General features: G+C 31.0%; 2 protein-coding genes across 2 annotated transcripts; one reads left to right on the plus strand and one right to left on the minus strand.

Annotated features, from left to right (window-relative positions):
* The first annotated feature begins 10921 nt into the window (after nucleotides 1-10921).
* On the plus strand, nucleotides 10922-14657 carry LOC123223623 (formate dehydrogenase, mitochondrial-like). The gene is made up of 6 exons (XM_044646883.1): nucleotides 10922-11213; nucleotides 12262-12433; nucleotides 12801-13341; nucleotides 13575-13699; nucleotides 13919-14031; nucleotides 14340-14657. The coding sequence occupies exons 1-6, from the start codon at nucleotides 11136-11138 to the stop codon at nucleotides 14451-14453; spliced, it is 1143 nt and encodes a 380-aa protein (XP_044502818.1). The 5' UTR covers nucleotides 10922-11135; the 3' UTR covers nucleotides 14454-14657.
* On the minus strand, nucleotides 14648-17392 carry LOC123223624 (photosystem I assembly factor PSA3, chloroplastic-like). The gene is made up of 3 exons (XM_044646884.1): nucleotides 16988-17392; nucleotides 16683-16847; nucleotides 14648-15099 (listed from the first exon to the last, which is right to left on the minus strand). Exons 1-3 carry the CDS (start codon nucleotides 17345-17347, stop codon nucleotides 14779-14781), a joined length of 846 nt encoding a protein of 281 aa, XP_044502819.1. The 5' UTR covers nucleotides 17348-17392; the 3' UTR covers nucleotides 14648-14778.
* Between the last annotated feature and the right edge of the window lie 52 nt (nucleotides 17393-17444).

The raw sequence follows: 17444 nt of genomic DNA on the forward strand, positions 1-17444 counted from the left end.
CAAATATTTGAAAAAAATGTTATTATAGTAGAAATTGTTTGGAATTGACTAAAAAAATGTTAAAGGATAAGCAGTAATAACACCTGAAATCCTTACCTACTATATATAATTGTATCCCCATATGGTTATACTTATTTTAATTAATTTTTATTTTTATTTAAAATTATATTTTATTTGTGTATGAGCATGGGATTTGATTAATAAGGTCATTGATGTCTTTTAAATGGTATGTGTAGGTTTTTTTTTTTGTTCATCCGTAAACAAGGCTATATGTTATGTTTGTGTTTTAATATTAGTTGATTGAGATATTTTGAGAAAAAAATTAAAATATTAAAACACTTAAAAAGAGTGAAAAATATTGTAGCACCCATAGGTATGTTTTAGAGATAAATTAGTCATTGTAATATGATCCGAGTCTTTCGAGAGGTTTGACTATATTAAAATTTTAAAGTCAAGAAAAAGTCAAACATGTGGGATGTTTGTCCCTATTTCTAGGACACCTATCCCTATGAGCTGGCAAATTTGAATTGTGACTGGCATGATTTTCACGATACGTATCTTGGAAACACCTATCCCCTAAGTAAGGACAATAATTCCAAGTGTGATCTCAAGCGGTTATTAAACTCTTCATCACATTCTAATAAGGTTAACCCTGCTTTTCACTACACAAAGAGGAGGGAGACGATTAGAGAGCATTGGAGAGCCGCCAAAGATAGTGGACGCCATGAGATTCTTGCCACACAAAGACTTGAGCAATGCCAGAGGAGAGGTAGAAGCACTTTCCTTTCTCTTCATATTTTATGTCATGATTTAGGTGTTATTTGATAGTCCTTATATTTAGGTTGTCGTGTTTTGCAAAAGATTGACATATGATCTTAAGTAAGAAAACTATGGTAGGGTATTAAGGTTGTGTAACTCATTTTTTATTCATCATGTTTTGCATTGATTCTTGTGTATGTTGATATATTGGTGCAAATCTATTTAATTAACACTTGTAATGGAGTCTTAGGATGAATCTGGGTAGTTTGATGGACAAGTCGTCGTAAAAAATGATGTGGTTTTGCAAGTTGCAATGGCGAGGGATGCTCGTCCTTGTCTGAGAGGAATGGTCATTCATCACAATGAAGAAGATGAAGTTTCACAACATGTGCAGAGGTAGTTTGGTAATTATCTTGGGTTAAGATGCTAGGATGCATGTAAATGAGGTCAGAGAAGGAATGATCGTCCTATATCCTGAAACGATTGTCCTTTACCAAAAGGAGAAACAGTCGTTTGATAGCCTGAAGTGGTCATCCCCCACATGTGAAGAGGAACAGTTTTGCCTCACCAAAAGTTAGCACCCATGCTGAGGGTTGGGAATGAGTTAAGGGTATGAGGCATCTGGGATGTTCGTTTTAGGGATGTAAGAGATGTTCGAAATGTCCATTCCAATTAAGTTAAGGGTACAAGGTATTTGCGACATCTAGTTTATTAGTGTATGGGTTATAAAAGACATTCAGGATGCCCAGCCTGATTCTCCATTAGGTGTAAAAGGGGTCTAGGATGTCCTACCCGTGAACATTATGAGCAAGGGGTTTTTGTTGTAAAAGACATATGAGACATTCACTTAGCAAGTGTCCAAGACGTTAAATCATATAATTAGGGAGACAGTTAGACTGTCAAGTATCATTCAAAAAATGCATAAATATTTGTATATTTATTGAGTGTTTTTGTCACTCATGTGTTTCTAATTTGTTTGTAGAAAGATATGATGACAGGATATGTAGGGAGGCTAACAGATGCGTTCATTGATCGTATGGCTACTATAGCAGACAACTCCACTACCTGATTTTATATTATTTTGAGTTTTATTTTAGGTTATATTATACACACTAATTTGTTTTCAGAATTTAAGAATTTTGAAAAAAAAATCGTGGATTAATGCTCTTTGGAAGAAAATCAAGGACTTTCCCCATTTGAAATGATGTAGCCAATAAAACCTAGACACCTGGAGACTCTATCGTCATTTAGCCAGGATAATAGAAAAATCTGGAGGGAAAAAAATTTATATTCATTTACTAACAAATGAAAAAGCGCCACGTGTATGAATGATAAACGAAAATTAAAAACAAAAAGAAAGCAAGTGTGTTAAGTTTGTTGGTTTTTCATTTTCCTTGTTATGAAAGACCACCTTTAATTTTAATTTTAAGACACACACCTTTAATTTTAAGGGAAAAGGACTATTTCTCACCCAAATTTTAGCCCAATTTCAAACTCACACTTATGAGAGATGAAAAGCTCAAATTCTCACCTATGACCAAACTATCATCCAAATTTTTAGTTAGAGATAGAGATAAAATAATCATTTTACCTATAAACTTTAAAATTTTATTATTTCCCCGCTCCAGGTTTTAAAAAATAACACTTTAACCTATCTTCAAAGTTTAAAAAATTTAGATTTCACCCCTACAGTTTGCTTCCTTCTCTGGCCACCATCGCGACGCATTCTATTGATCTCTCATATTCGGCTACAAAGGATGATGAAAGACGACTAGAGGTGTCGATGGGTCGGGCCAGGCTGGCTAAGGCTCGGCCCATCGGGCTAATAGGTCGGGCCTAAAGCCCAAACATTGATGGGCTTTTAGGTCGGGCTGACCCATTAATAAATAAAGGCCCAAGGCCCAGCCCATATAAAAATGGGTCGGGCCAGGCCGGGTTTTAAATATTTTTTAAAAAATTATTTAAAATTTTTAAACATAAATTATTTTTCAAATTATAAAACATAAATAAACATATATTATGATAATATTCAAATGGATTGAATTCATTTGATACTTGATCTATTTGTAATATTTTGTAATGATAAAATTAAAATTAAAATAAAATTATAAACACAAATAATTATTATTTATGAATTCATATATCTTCTTAAAGATAATTAATGAGAGAAAATGAGATTAAAAATATAATAAAATAATTGAGATTAGAGATTTGTAAATGAAAGTGAAAATGAAGAAAAATTAAATAGGTTTATATAAAAAAATAAATTAATTAAAAAATTGTAAAAAAAAAATAAAGGCCAAGACTTCTGCTACAAGGTAGAAACCTTATTTCCCTCTACCTAACAAGGCTTCTGCCTTGCGGCAGAAGGCAGAAACACAAGGCAGAAGGCTTCTGCCAGCAAAAATTTTTTTTAAAAAAATATCTAAACAATATCGTGTCAGGCCGGGCCAACCCATGCGCTTAATATTAAAGCTCGAGGCTCGACCTAATAGGCCCATAGGCCTAACCCGGCACGCTACAGTGTCGGGTCGGGCTTTCTAGTGTCGTGATTTTTTTCATGCTTCGTGTCGAGCCTCCATTCAACCCGGCTCAATTGACGTGTCTAAAGACGCCCTTCATCGCTCAAATCTAGATGATGAAACGTCGTCCAGATCTAGAAAAATAGATGAAGGATGGCACTTCGTCATCTAGAGGACACAACGAGTGACAAAAGACAAAAAAACGTTGTCCTTTGTCGTCTGGGTGGTGCAATGAAGAGAGATCTCTTCGTTGTGTCGTGTGACGAAGAGATTTCCGTCTCTTCATCGCACTGTGTGACGAGGAGATGAAGATCTCCTTATCGCACCACCATCATCACACCAGGAGAATGAGGAGGTCAGAGACGATGTCAAAGACCACGCCGGAAAATGAAGTTAAAGAGTGGGAATAAAACTGCTTATTTTGAAAGTTATGGGGGACTACTGAATTTAAAAAAATATAGAAACCCTAGGTTTATGGGTGAAAATATTACTTTTCAAAGTTTAAAAACTTTAAGTAAAGGCAAAATGTTAGTTTCTAAAACCTGGGGATAGAGAATAATAAATTTTTTAATATAAATAGTAAAATGACTATTTTATTTATTCTTTTAACAGAAAAAATTAACAGAAGTTTGACTATAGATGAAAGTTGAAGCTTTTTATCTTTTATAAGTGTGAATTTGAAAATAGACTAAAATTTGGATGAAAAATAATCCTTTTCCCCTTAATTTTAATTTAATGACAGGTGGATACAATTGAATTGTGAATAGGTTAAGAATTACACAAGAATGTGTTCATGGCACACCTCTCTACGAAAAATAAACACCATGAATTTTGTGCCGACAGGTTTGACCAAAACTCACGTTATTCCTATTTTGACCTCACTGACTTAGCACTATCCAAATGTACGCCGCGCCCCGAATCCGGAGCCCCGGACCCACACCCAGACAACACAGTCACTGTGAGGAGCGTGATGCTTCCTGCGGGCCGCTCTCTTTCTTATCTTCAACCTACAAGACTCTTTCTCTTTTTTAAATGTTTTACTGCCACTCTCTGTCCGGCGCCGTTTTTCTTCTTCGGCTCCAGAAATCCAGCTCGGCTTCACTTCCATTTTCAGATTTTTCCTTTTTCCTCCCACTTTCTCTATTATTTCCTCCAATTGTATCATGGTTAAATACAAATCAAACCGATCCCTAGCATCAATTATTTAAATTTCACTTAAATAAAAAATAATTTAATTTGAGTTTGATTTAAATTTATTAAATTAAAATTAAAAATAATCAGAAACGATAAATCTTTATAAAAAAAGAAAAAAATCTAAATAACAATAGCACTACAATAATAACAACAATAATAATGACAATAACATCTTAGACTACGTAAAAGAACTTTTTAATGTGATTCATTCGCTCTGTGGCCATATTTTAAACTCGAAATTAAATTTTAACTTTTCTGTAATTTAAATTGATTATACTCACTTTACATTTCTTTCTCTAATCCGCTCTAATAACACAAAATTTAAGGGTATTTTGGTCTTTTAGTTGATAAAGTAAAATAATCATTATAAGTGGAAGAGATTATGGTCATTTTAATAAATAAAAGGTAAAATAATTATTTAAACTATAAACTAATAAAAAGGATTAATTTTAATATCTGATAAATGATAAATGATAATTTTAATATCCAATAAGGGAATAAGTCTTTGGCCTATATTATATATATAAAAAAAAATGTTTATAGTTTTGTTGCATCAATTTATTTTAAAAACAAGATGAATTAGTAAAAAATTGACTTTGGGGTTTTTAATATTATATAACAAATTAGATTACTTACCCACCTTTACATTAACTTTAAAATAACATTTTACCCGTCCCAACTGAACAACTGTGTCCCACAAATTCCTCAATCTTATCCGGACCCAAACTATTGTTTGTCGTTTTGTAAACAATATTAAGGAAATAAATTAATTTTTTTAATTTTGTTTTTTTAAATTTACTTAAATATTTTTTAAGACTTGATGAAAAATATAAAATTTAAGATTTATAAATATGATAGTACAATATTTTTTTTTTAATGGACAAAAGGCTTATTCCCATTTAAGGTAAGGTAAAATATCGAACTGTCTTCCTCTAACTTTAAAAAACTCAAACACTTATTTATAATTAAATTTTTATTAAAAATTTCAGTTAAAATTAGAGATAAAACTATCATTTATTAAAAAAATTAAAGTTTTATTATATTTTTTTACTATATTTAAAAATCTTATATTTTCCTCAAATTTAAAGTTTGAAAAGTAACAAAAACTCTCTAGGGTTTATTCTTCTTCCTTCAACACTGATTTCTCTTTTTTGACCATCGATCATCCTCCCTCCCCTTTTATCTCTCCCTCTAGTCTCTCTCTTTTGTCTCTCTGGCCGTCTTCAATCAAAGACAAAGATGAACGGTCTTCGTATTTGTCTTCATCTCTGATCGAAGGTAACCAGAGAGACAAGAGAGAGAGATTGGAGGGAAAGATAAGGGGAGAGAGTGAATGATTAACTACTAAAGAAAAAGAAATCAATGTCAGAGAAAGAGAAACAAACCTTATAAGGTGTTGTCACTTTTCAAACTTTAAAATGGAGAAATTAAATTTTTAAATATAAAGAAAAAAATGTAATAAAATTTTAATTTTTTTAAATTTTTAGTGAATAATAGTTTTATCTTTAACTTTAACTAAAATTTTTAATAAAAATTTTATTATAAATAAGTGTTTAAATTTTAAAAAATTAAAAAATAAGATTTTATTATATCTTGACTCAAAATAAATCTTTTGTTTTTTTTCATAAATATCTCTGCCGGAAAGTATTTGTTGGAAGTATTTCCTGACTAAATTATGGAGGCAATATTGGAAGGGCGTGAGGCCCGTGACCACGGCATCATCATAGTTCCTACGCTTTATTGCTGTTTGTGTGGAATTTGAGGGCTCGAGATTCCCTGTGATCACCATTTCCGGTGTGTGTCGTTTATAACACGTGTTTTGTGTGCTGTCGGCAGACATGCTTTAAATACTAAGTAAATAATGTTTCAGACAATTCTGACAAAGACGAATATAATCATTACCTGAAAAAAGAAAATTCATTTGAATATGATATTAATATTAAAATATTTTATTAAAGGATAAGGACGTTTGAAGATATCTTTGATTGGATTGTCCAAATATAAATTTTTATTAAAAAATTAAATTTTAAATTTTTTAATAAATAACTTATATAATTATCATATTTTTTATTATAATAAAATTATATATATAATTTTATAATTTTAAATTAAAAATAAAATAATATCTAACTATATAATAATATATTATTTATATATTTAAATTATGTATAAAAAATATACATAATATTATTTTTATTTAAAATATTATATTATATTTATCTAAACTTTTTAATAATAGATTTTAAAAGTTTCATTGTTCTTATAAAAAAGTTTAAATTTGTATATTTCTTTAATAAAAATTTAAAATATTAAATCCATCCAATTAAATATAAATTGATTTTATATCCCCCAACATTAAATCACAAATTGAATAAAAATTTAAATGACAGTATATGTAATAAAATTCAGAGTAATTAAGTTCAATTCTTAGTTATCTTCCAAATTTATTGATGACTATTTCTCAAACAATATTTTGAGGAAAAGATAAATTTATATCCTTTTGATTTAAAATTTTAAAACTTTATTTATCATCTAATTTTATTAATAAATTTTATTACATGAAACGTTACAAATATAAGATAAAAAAACACAAATTCAAAAAATATTTAACATGTATAATTTTTTTATCCATAATATTTACACATGTATTCTTTTCCATTTTTTTTATTTTCACATTTTTAAAAATAAATGTTAACGTCTTTTCGACTCCTCTTTCTTGTACTTTTTTATTTTCAATAATATACTAATATAGCTCTTCTTTTTTTTTTTTCTACTCATTTTTTAATAATTGTCAAATTATTTTATTCTCTTCTTTCTCTTACTTATTTATTTTCAATTCAATTAAATATAAATGTGAGGTTATTAAGAGATTTTATAAAAAATTAAAAAATATAAACGTTGTAGTAAAGATGATTTGAAGAGAATGATAACCAATAATATTTGTGGTAAAAGTTAAAAGAGAATTATGGTTGATGAGTTCGAGAAGAAAAATGAGAGACAATTGGTTGGTTATAGGGATGGTAATTTGGACCCGATTTTAGGGGTTTAACTCTCCCCGACCGTAAAAGAGAGGGAATTTCCAGATAAAAACGGATAAAGGGGCAGAAATGGGGATGAAAAAATCTCCATAATCAGGGACGGGGATACACATGTCCCCGCCCCTCCCCTCCCCACCCCATAAATCTAATATATTAATATAATAATTTCTAAATTATTAAATTCTATAAATTTGTACATTATGATTTATTAAAACTATAACTTTAATTTTACTAATTTTTGAATTATCAATTATCAGCTTTTACTAATTTCTGAACTATTAATCTAATATATTAAAAAAACCCTAGAATTTCATTATCATAAAATGCAAATGCACCAAATTAATTCTATTTCAACTTCAAAACTTAGTCAGTCAATCCATTAGGTTTTACACAAAAAAATAAATTATAAACTTGATAAAATCAATTGAAGTGAATAAAAAGTGTTAAATTTAATGTTATTATAAAATTACCCTAAATTACATACATGAAGAGCTACTAATGAAAAAATTGATTATTGCATATTGTTAGATTTTATGAAAACTTTGTATTTGAACTAAAATAATAATGAATATTTTGTAGCTCTTGTAGCAAGTGATATTTTGGGAGAATATGATTTATTTTATTTATTGAAATACATAAAGGAATTAAGATTTATATTTGCAGATATGGGGAGAGGATTTTTCCTCGAGAGGACGGGACGAGGATGGAGAGGAGATTTTTTCCCACGGGGACGGGGACGGGGATTATTTGTTATCCCCGTAACGGGGACGGGGATTGATATCCCCTCCCCACCCCTCCCCATTGCCATTCCCAGTTGGTCACCAAGAAATAAAAACTAAAACTTTTTAAAGAAATATAATAAATTATAATTATTAAAAGATATATTAATAAATTAAATATTATTAAAGGATAAATTAATCATTTAATTTTTTATTTTTATAGAGGTAATTTTGTAATTTTACTAAATTTAAAGACAAATTAGTAATTAAAAAATTGTTTTAAATGATGAAAACATTTTTGCCATTATATTAATAAATAAATGATAAGATTTGTTGTTTAATGGAATCAGGAAGAGTTAGTTGGTATAATTTTTTTATTAATATATTATCATGAAAGTAATAAGAAAAATTATTTAAAATTAAAAATAAAATTATGTACACTAAAAATAAGTATATTATTGTTATTATATAATTAAATAATTTTAAATGATTAAATAACTATTTTACACTTAACGTTTAATGAAATAACATATTTTTATATTTTAAGTTTGAGAAAATAATTTTTTCACTTATATATCAAAGTTAACAAATAGTTTTAATAATTAAATCATCTTTATGTCATTTTGTTTATATATTATAACAAAACTATAATTAAGTATTATTTTGTCTAGAAGGTTTAAAATATTATAATAATATCTTTAGCAATGCCATAGGACAAATAAATATTGTTCTTATTTTGTTTCAAAAATTATCAAATTAAAATATATATATCTTGACAATATAGCTATAGCCCTAATAATTTGAAATATAATATTTACACTCCTAATTCGGTGTCTTTTGATGGTGTAATTGTTATTTTTAAAACTATAAAGAGATATATTAAAATTAAAAAAAAAAAACACCTCTAACTTTTTTGAATTGATAGTTGCTCTTAAAAATTTCATTATCATCTATGAAAATTTTAAAAATTACAATTTGTCCATAATATACAATTATACATAATTGACACACCTATATCTATATCTAGAGATGGCAAATGGGGCAGTTCAACCCACAACTGGGCACATGCATGGTTTTTTTGGTCCAACTTGCTTAGGTCTAACATGGAAAATCTTTTAGGTAGTTCAGTATTGTTGGATTATTTTTTAAATTGAACTTTTTGGATGAGGCGACCTATTTGGTACAATTCATTACTGTATCGGATAAAAATAATAATAAAAAATATTTTACATAATTAAAAAAATAAAAAGTTATTTTCTAGGTTGACACACACAAGGCTCATGAGTTTGCCTGTTAAGGGCCTATGAGAGCGTGATTTGAAGGGTGATCTTGAGATTTTTCCAAGTTAACCTAACATGAAAGCTCCCCAAATGGTAGGCCTCAGCATGATTCGACACGTGGCCTTGGTGGATCATCTCAAGATCAGCCTGACCTGACTTGATCTATTATCACCTTTATCTATATCCATATTATAATTCTTTTATTATTTTTAATTAAAATTAATATAAAATAAGATATATTAATTGTTATAAAAAAAATTTAAAAACAAAGTGTAATCTATTTGATGGCTTTTTTGTTTTTATTAAAAAATTAACAATTTTTGTTAACGAATTTGAGAAAAAGAATAAGAGATTGATTTTTCTTAAATTAAAAAGAAAAAAAAATATTAAATAAAACCAATAAAAACATAAGGCTAAAATACTTGTTCCCACTTAAAGTATAGTAAAATCTTAAAGTTTTATCTTTCAATTTTTAAAAACCTAAATATCTATTTATAAGGTAAAATTTATTAAAATTTTTTGTTAGGGTTAAGGGTAAAATTATTATTTAATAATAATATTTAAAAAAATAAAAATTTATATCATTTGTCCCCCTTAATTTAGAAAACTAACAATTTTTCTTCAAAAGTAATTTTGAAAAATGATATTTTCCTCTTACCTAAGGTTTCAAATTTTGTTAGCAAATTTCTGGTGAATGACGGTCAATCTCTCTCTGACTAACAATATTTGGATTCGATAGAATTCATATAAAATCTAAATAAAAAGTGGAAACTCTTCATTTACATTTTCATCATCTAAAAGAAGTTAACTTTATTTGAATGACGATGATGATCCAGATGAAGAGTTTCAATTTTTTATCTGAATTTTATCGAATCTAAATTTCGTTGGTCAGAGGAAAAACATTGAAAGGAGAGAAATCATTAGGAGGGAGAGAGATCAATCGTCATTCATGGACAAAATTTATAACCCTAAATAAGAAAAAAATATCACTTTTTAAAATTTAATTTTAAAAAAAAATTATTAATTTTTTAAATTAAAAAAATAAAATAATATAAATTTTTATTTTTTAAATATTATTATTAAATAATAATTTTATCTTTAAATCTGGTTAAAATTTTAAAATTTTTATTAATAAATAGATTCTTAGAATTCACAAAATTAAAGAATAAAACTTTGATTTCCACTACACCATGATGGAAATAAGTCTTTTGGCCAAAACACAATAAAACGTAATTATTGAAACCCACCTAAATTAATTAAAGTGATACTTAAGAGCGGTGAAGAACAAATTGAAATTCTCCACGTAAACCATATGGTCCCACTAATGAGTGGAAGCGGGTGCGTGGGCCATCCCTCCCTGCATTATTTGGGAGAGGTTCATGCATCATGGTTACATTAATGGCGTAATACATCTTTTTAATCCAAAAAGCAAATGACGACAAACAATCTTCTATTTTTTTTTCAACCAGAGGGAGTAAGAAAATACTTTTACCTCTCCATTATTGACAGCAAGTCAAATCTCTAATCTCTAATCTCTAATCTCTAATCTCGGTAGTGTATAAAGCATAAGAGTGGCAAAGTAGACATGAGGTAAATTGTTGCAAACCTTCAGAGAAATCAGATATGGCCATGAAGCGGCTACCTACTTCTGTAATTAGGGCTTTAGCTTCTTCGTCGACGGTATTCACAAGACAAGCGCATGTAAGCAATTCATTTTTTTTCGTATTGAAATCAGTCTTGTCTGCTTGATTTCTTTCTTTTTCCTTTAATTGTCGGTGATCGGATTGTGAGTCGTTTCGAGGGAAAAAGAGAAAAAAAATCTGCATGCATCAAAGCGTTTGATGATGATGATCTGTTAAGGCAGGGCCCTACGTGTGTGCAGCTTTGGCAGAATTTCATGTGGGAAGTGTGAATTTCACTTGAGTGACACTGTACTTGTCGATCTCAGGTGGCTGATTACACTAAATCAGTTGAGCCCGGTAAATTTTGTTTATCTCCCTGAGGTTTTGTGAAATTTCAGGGGTTCAAAGACCAGTTGAGTCTGGAATCTTCTGATAAATCGAATGCATTTTACTCATAGGGGGAGGATTATGAAGAATTTTGAAACTAACTGGATCTCTCTGTATTCTAACCGATATTGATTGAAATTTAATGAAAATTTTCCTGAATTTCATGAAAATTTTTGTCTGCTACTTACTATTGATCTATGTTTTTACAGAAGGATTATTTTCTGAAAAGATTTTTAGTTAATTTGAGTCGTTAAGATGCTGAAATTTAAACTAATGCTGCAATTTTCATGTCCGGTGTTGTGTTGCATGGTAATTTAAGCTTTTAGATGACATCTATGGCACCGTTTGCTAAGTTGTTAACCACTAGAATTGATGAATTAATGATCATGTTTACTAGTTCAAGTAATTGATGTGAAGTTGTATGTTCTTACAAGCCTTCATTATTAAATTTCAGAATCTGTTGATTCGACTGTTTTATTACTTCTAGAATTGGTTGATTGTTGAAAAGTGTATGGTTATCATCTATTTGATGTGTCTTGTTGTATTCTGCTCATATGAAAATGGCAGATTAGTTGCATAACTAGCATGATTTTAATTAGAAGTGGAAGAAATTGTTAATATGAGATTTTGATATACGTTGGAGCTGGTCTCTTATTACATTTGAGTGCTTAAATGGTTTGTCCTTACATTGCTTTTATCCTGGTTGTTGAATCAAGTTTCTTCTATTTGATTGCAAACAGGCTTCTTCTGGAGGCAAAAAGATTGTTGGGGTGTTTTACAAGGCCAACGAATATGCTTCAAAGAATCCTAACTTTTTAGGTTGTGTGGAGAATGCTTTGGGCATTCGTAACTGGCTGGAATCACAAGGTCATCAGTATATTGTTACTGATGACAAAGAAGGGCCACACTGTGGTTAGTATTCAGACTTTAGTACCTTTAAGCAATATGAAAGGAAACATCATTATGTAAAAAATGTGAATAAGCTTGTATACAAATGCCACCATGCTATGCATTCATAAGGCTCTCTATCATTCAGTGTTTTTGGGCAACTGGTACTCACTGAGATAGATTGGCTGACCTGACGGCCTAATATTTGAATTCAATCTCTGAAGTATATCATTAAAAAATGAATACCCCTGCTTGATGGTTTATATCAGAACTATATTTCCTTGGTTAACATGATGCGCACTGATTGATGATATCCTTGTGTAGTCAAGAAGTTGATATTTGGATGTTTCCCTGCATAATTTACTGATATTCATATCTGTGGTTGTTGCAGAACTTGAGAAGCATCTTCCTGATTTGCATGTTCTCATAACAACCCCCTTCCACCCTGCTTATGTTACAGCAGAAAGGATCAAGAAAGCCAAAAATCTGCAACTTCTTCTCACTGCTGGAATTGGTTCTGACCATATTGATCTGAATGCTGCTGCCACTGCTGGTTTAACTGTTGCAGAGGTCACTGGAAGCAATGTAGTCTCAGTTGCAGAAGATGAGCTCATGAGAATCCTTATTCTTCTCCGTAATTTCGTACCTGGATACCACCAAATTGTCAATGGGGAATGGAATGTTGCCGGTGTTTCCTATAGAGCTTACGATCTTGAAGGGAAGACAGTTGGAACTGTCGGTTGTGGACGAATTGGCAGGCTTTTACTCCAACGGTTGAAACCTTTTAATTGTAATCTCCTCTATCATGACCGGCTGAAAATGGATCCAGAATTGGAGAAACAGATAGGGGCAACATTTGAGGAGGATGTTGACAAAATGCTTCCCAAATGTGATGTAATTGTCATCAATGTGCCTCTTACAGAGAAAACGAGGTATTATTGATATTTCATATCTGATTTTTTTAAACTAAACATTTTCAAATGTTTATTGTTTACTCACTCTCTTCCTTTTTTTTTTTTTTTTAAAGAATATATATTTTGGTTAAAGAGCTTGGTTGTATGATATACAATGTCAAACTTTATTTTCTAGGGAAATATAATATATATATATTCATTTGGTAAATTGGATTAATACTAAGTCTAAATTTTTTATTTTTTTTTTGCAGAGGAATGTTTGACAAAAATAGGATTGCGAAGTTGAAGAAGGGAGTTGTGATTGTTAACAATGCTCGAGGAGCAATCATGGATACTCAAGCAGTTGTTGATGCCTGCTCAAGTGGACATATTGGGGGTAACTTAATTTAGAAGTCAGTTTATGTCAATTGTGAAGCTGGTGTGGTACATATAAGATATTGCATCCTATTTATGTTCTTTTATCTTTTATTTATTTCTTTAATTACGAGGCATTCATCCATACTCCCAGATAGGGATGCCTGGACATCTTGAATATTGCATCGACTAAGTCAATGCACTCTTCATTTTCTGGTTTTCCTTTCAACCAAATTCTCAGGATATAGTGGTGATGTCTGGAATCCACAACCAGCTCCAAAGGACCACCCATGGCGTTACATGCCAAATCATGCTATGACACCACATATTTCGGGTACAACTATTGATGCACAGGTATATTAGTTATCAAAGTCTCTTTATTTTTACAGGTATATTGATGTATATTAAGCAGACTTAAAATACTTAATAAATCTCACATTCTGATATGGCAATTTTTACATTCAAAGTTAAAACTCCTCAAGTGACAAGTTTTACTTCTTGTAAGTATTTAATCTGTTGATATTTCTCGTTGTAACTCATTTATATAGTGTCAATGTCCAGAGGTGAAGTATATGTTTCTCACTTCTTGTGTTGTTACTAAGTTCTTGCTTCTCTGTTTCATTTCCGGCTCACAAGTCAAATCATGAATTGAAATTTTACAGCTGCGATACGCTGCTGGAACTAAGGATATGCTTGAGAGGTACTTCAAGGGACAAGAATTTCCTGAACAAAATTACATAGTCAAGGCAGGTGAATTGGCACCCCAGTATCGTTAAGTCCAGGCTTCTTGTACATGCAGTATCTGAAGGTTTAACATTGGCAGTGTTGTCTATCAGCAGGCTCCCCCTGAAATAATGTGCCTGTGCATTTGTCTTTTGTTTCGTTCTTAAGTAATAATCCTTTGTAATCTGAATTTTGTGATGCTTGTTGAACTTGTGCTTTATGATGTATGAATAAAATCACAACCGAATTTAGCAATACTATAATAACTCATCAATTTAATTTTCAGTCTGCTTATTAATTTCTTAGAAGTAGAATTTCGGGAAACCTCTTTCAGTTGGCAATGCTTCGTTCTTTCTTTTCACTAACACCAAAAACTATTCAAGTGTCCCTATTTTGTTGAAGAAATTGAAGGTCTTTCATTTGAAGCTTTACAGCTTCTTCTGGTAGAGGTTTTGGCTCTGGAAAACCGTTCTCATCGCTGCCTTCGGCTACTTTCCTTGCCTTGTCTTTCACAATTCTCTCTATCTCTGCCGGCTTAACCGATGGGAAAACAGCACTAAGCATGGTAATTAGAAGTCTCTTGTCCTCCTCTTCTATGGCTTCCCTCCTGAAGCAACAAACATAAACTGCTTCAAGAGCCTTCTCAGCTCGAACCTCCATTGCGATACTTGGGATAGCCGCATTGAATTTAGATCGTCTCTGTAAAGCATTGAATTCATAATTTAGATCATTATGCATAGACATCATCATACTTCTAACTACTAAAACATTGATAGTTAATGCTGAAGCCTTAAACATATTGTTTAATTCTAGAAAGTCAAACAGTAGCTTCTTCATACAGTTTTTCTAATGATAGCCTTTTGAGAAGCATTTCTACAAGTCTTCGTTTCACATCTAGGCTTTTAGAAAAAATATGAAGACATACTACAACCAAAAATCTCCATACTTAGCCTTAAGATTCTCTCCAACCGATAGGCTATCCAGCAGGGCCACTAACTTTTCAATCTGAAGCAGCTACATCAGTGAAACTGAATAATCTCCATACTTGGCTTTCAAAAAGTAATCATCTTTCACTTAAGTAGCCGGTGAGAATGAGAAAGAAAATAGAAGAGATCGAATGGATAAGTATCCCGACCAAAGTGTGAGAAAGATTTGGTTACAAGACTTGCTATACAACTGGGAGATATCTTACCAGATAAAGCTGCAGTACCAAATGTTAATTATATAGAAGTACTAATACTGTTACCTCTTTTAACATCAGTAGAACATAAGATAAAGAAAGGGTGTTTATTCTCTAACAAGGAATTTTTTTTCCGAGCAAAATATGCAGACAGAACAAGCTATTACTATCCAACTGTCCTCTGCCGTGGACATCTTATATTAGTTGAAAAATTCTCTGGAAAATGCTAAGAAATGAAAGGACTTTTTTCTTCTATTTCTTTTTGGTTATTTCAAAATAAAACTTCGTTACTTGATCAGTTTCCTTTGATTGTTGGTAATCATTGTTTCATCTTTTTCTTTACATACAAACTCTTATACTTGACATCTTTTTCCTTTGTCATTCAAACTATTCTTTTGGACAATCATCGTTCCATCTTAATACATTCCTAATAATATGCCTAGTGGATATAACTATGGCTAGGTACCAGTCCCCATCTCAGATGTCTTTTTTCCATGATTCATTGTTATGTTCTTACTTTATGTCGGACATCCATCCCATGCTATCAACAAAAGTGCAGCCAACCAAATAGGAAAAATAACCATTTGCTTGATTTGGGTAGCAGTAAAAAGTCTTGACAAAAATTAGAGTTTTGGGACACAACTATGTTAATCCAATTAACACCAGACAAAGCCTATCTCTTTAAATCTCTCCCACCAGACATAAGCAGGGTAAAAAGTAGTTATGTTAAACAATAATGATATGTAAATGAATTTTTCAACAAACCAAGTAACCAGCATTAATGGGGTGCCAGCAAGTGGCTTTTGAACTAATACTGGTGCTCAATATTCATAATCTAAAGAAGATCAAAACCAGATGTCTCATCCATCAAATTTCACTCAAATAAACCCAATTCAAGCCTAAACTCCTTGAACACTGAAATTAAAAATTTTGGACAAAGAATGGTTACTAAATAGGATACAAGAGCTGTTAACTAACCTCTTTAGACTCATTCAAGCCTAAACTCAATTCATTAAGCCTAAACTCTTTAAACACCGTCATTAAAAATGCTGGACAAACAAGGGATATTACATAGGATAGGATACTGGAGTTGTTGACTAACCTCTTTAGCCTCATTCATCAAGGCAATGAAGTTCTGCTCTTCAAATTCAAGATCATTTGAAATACGAAGCCTAGTCGCCCCCTCCAAAATTTCCTCAGATTTTAGTAGACCAGCACCAACAGCAGCTACCCAACAGCACATTAAAACATACAAAGGATCTCCTGCCTACCCCAAACCAACACCCAACTCAATAACTTCATTTCATAATCCGTTATTCCATTTCCTCAATTTATAACCAATTACCCATAAATCAAAATCTCAAAAACTAATAAAAAAAAGTGAAAAGAAACTTAGAGCACAGTTACCCGTCCACGCCGTTCTTGGAAGTCATAGAAAGCTTTAGAATCATTGATGCTACAGTTATTCCCAACCCTTCTTCGAAACTCAGCAAAATCAACAGTATCACTACCAACGCCGCCTTCATCGCTGAGAATTCTAGCTAAAAGGCCAATAACCGGCAGTGAACCAATGACTTTGTTTGCAAAACCAGAAATGGAATTCTGGTTCTCGTAGTAGGCTTTTATAGATAACACACCAGAAGAGGAATAGAAATTCGCAACTTTATTCGACTTGGGATTAGAATGAATGGGGCGGAAAACATGAAGAGAAGATGAAATTTGATTGCAGGAAGATAGACACGTTAAGGTAAAGGATGTCACAACCATCGTCACGGTGAAAATATCGGAAGTTAATCTCGTTGATGTTTTTTGGGCCTCTCATTTATATACGTTATCCGGTGAAGTTAGTTTCTGTTTGTGTGTA

The sequence above is a fragment of the Mangifera indica genome, chromosome 8 (genome assembly GCF_011075055.1).
Source record: "Mangifera indica cultivar Alphonso chromosome 8, CATAS_Mindica_2.1, whole genome shotgun sequence".
In the NCBI taxonomy this organism is placed as follows: Eukaryota; Viridiplantae; Streptophyta; class Magnoliopsida; order Sapindales; family Anacardiaceae; genus Mangifera; species Mangifera indica.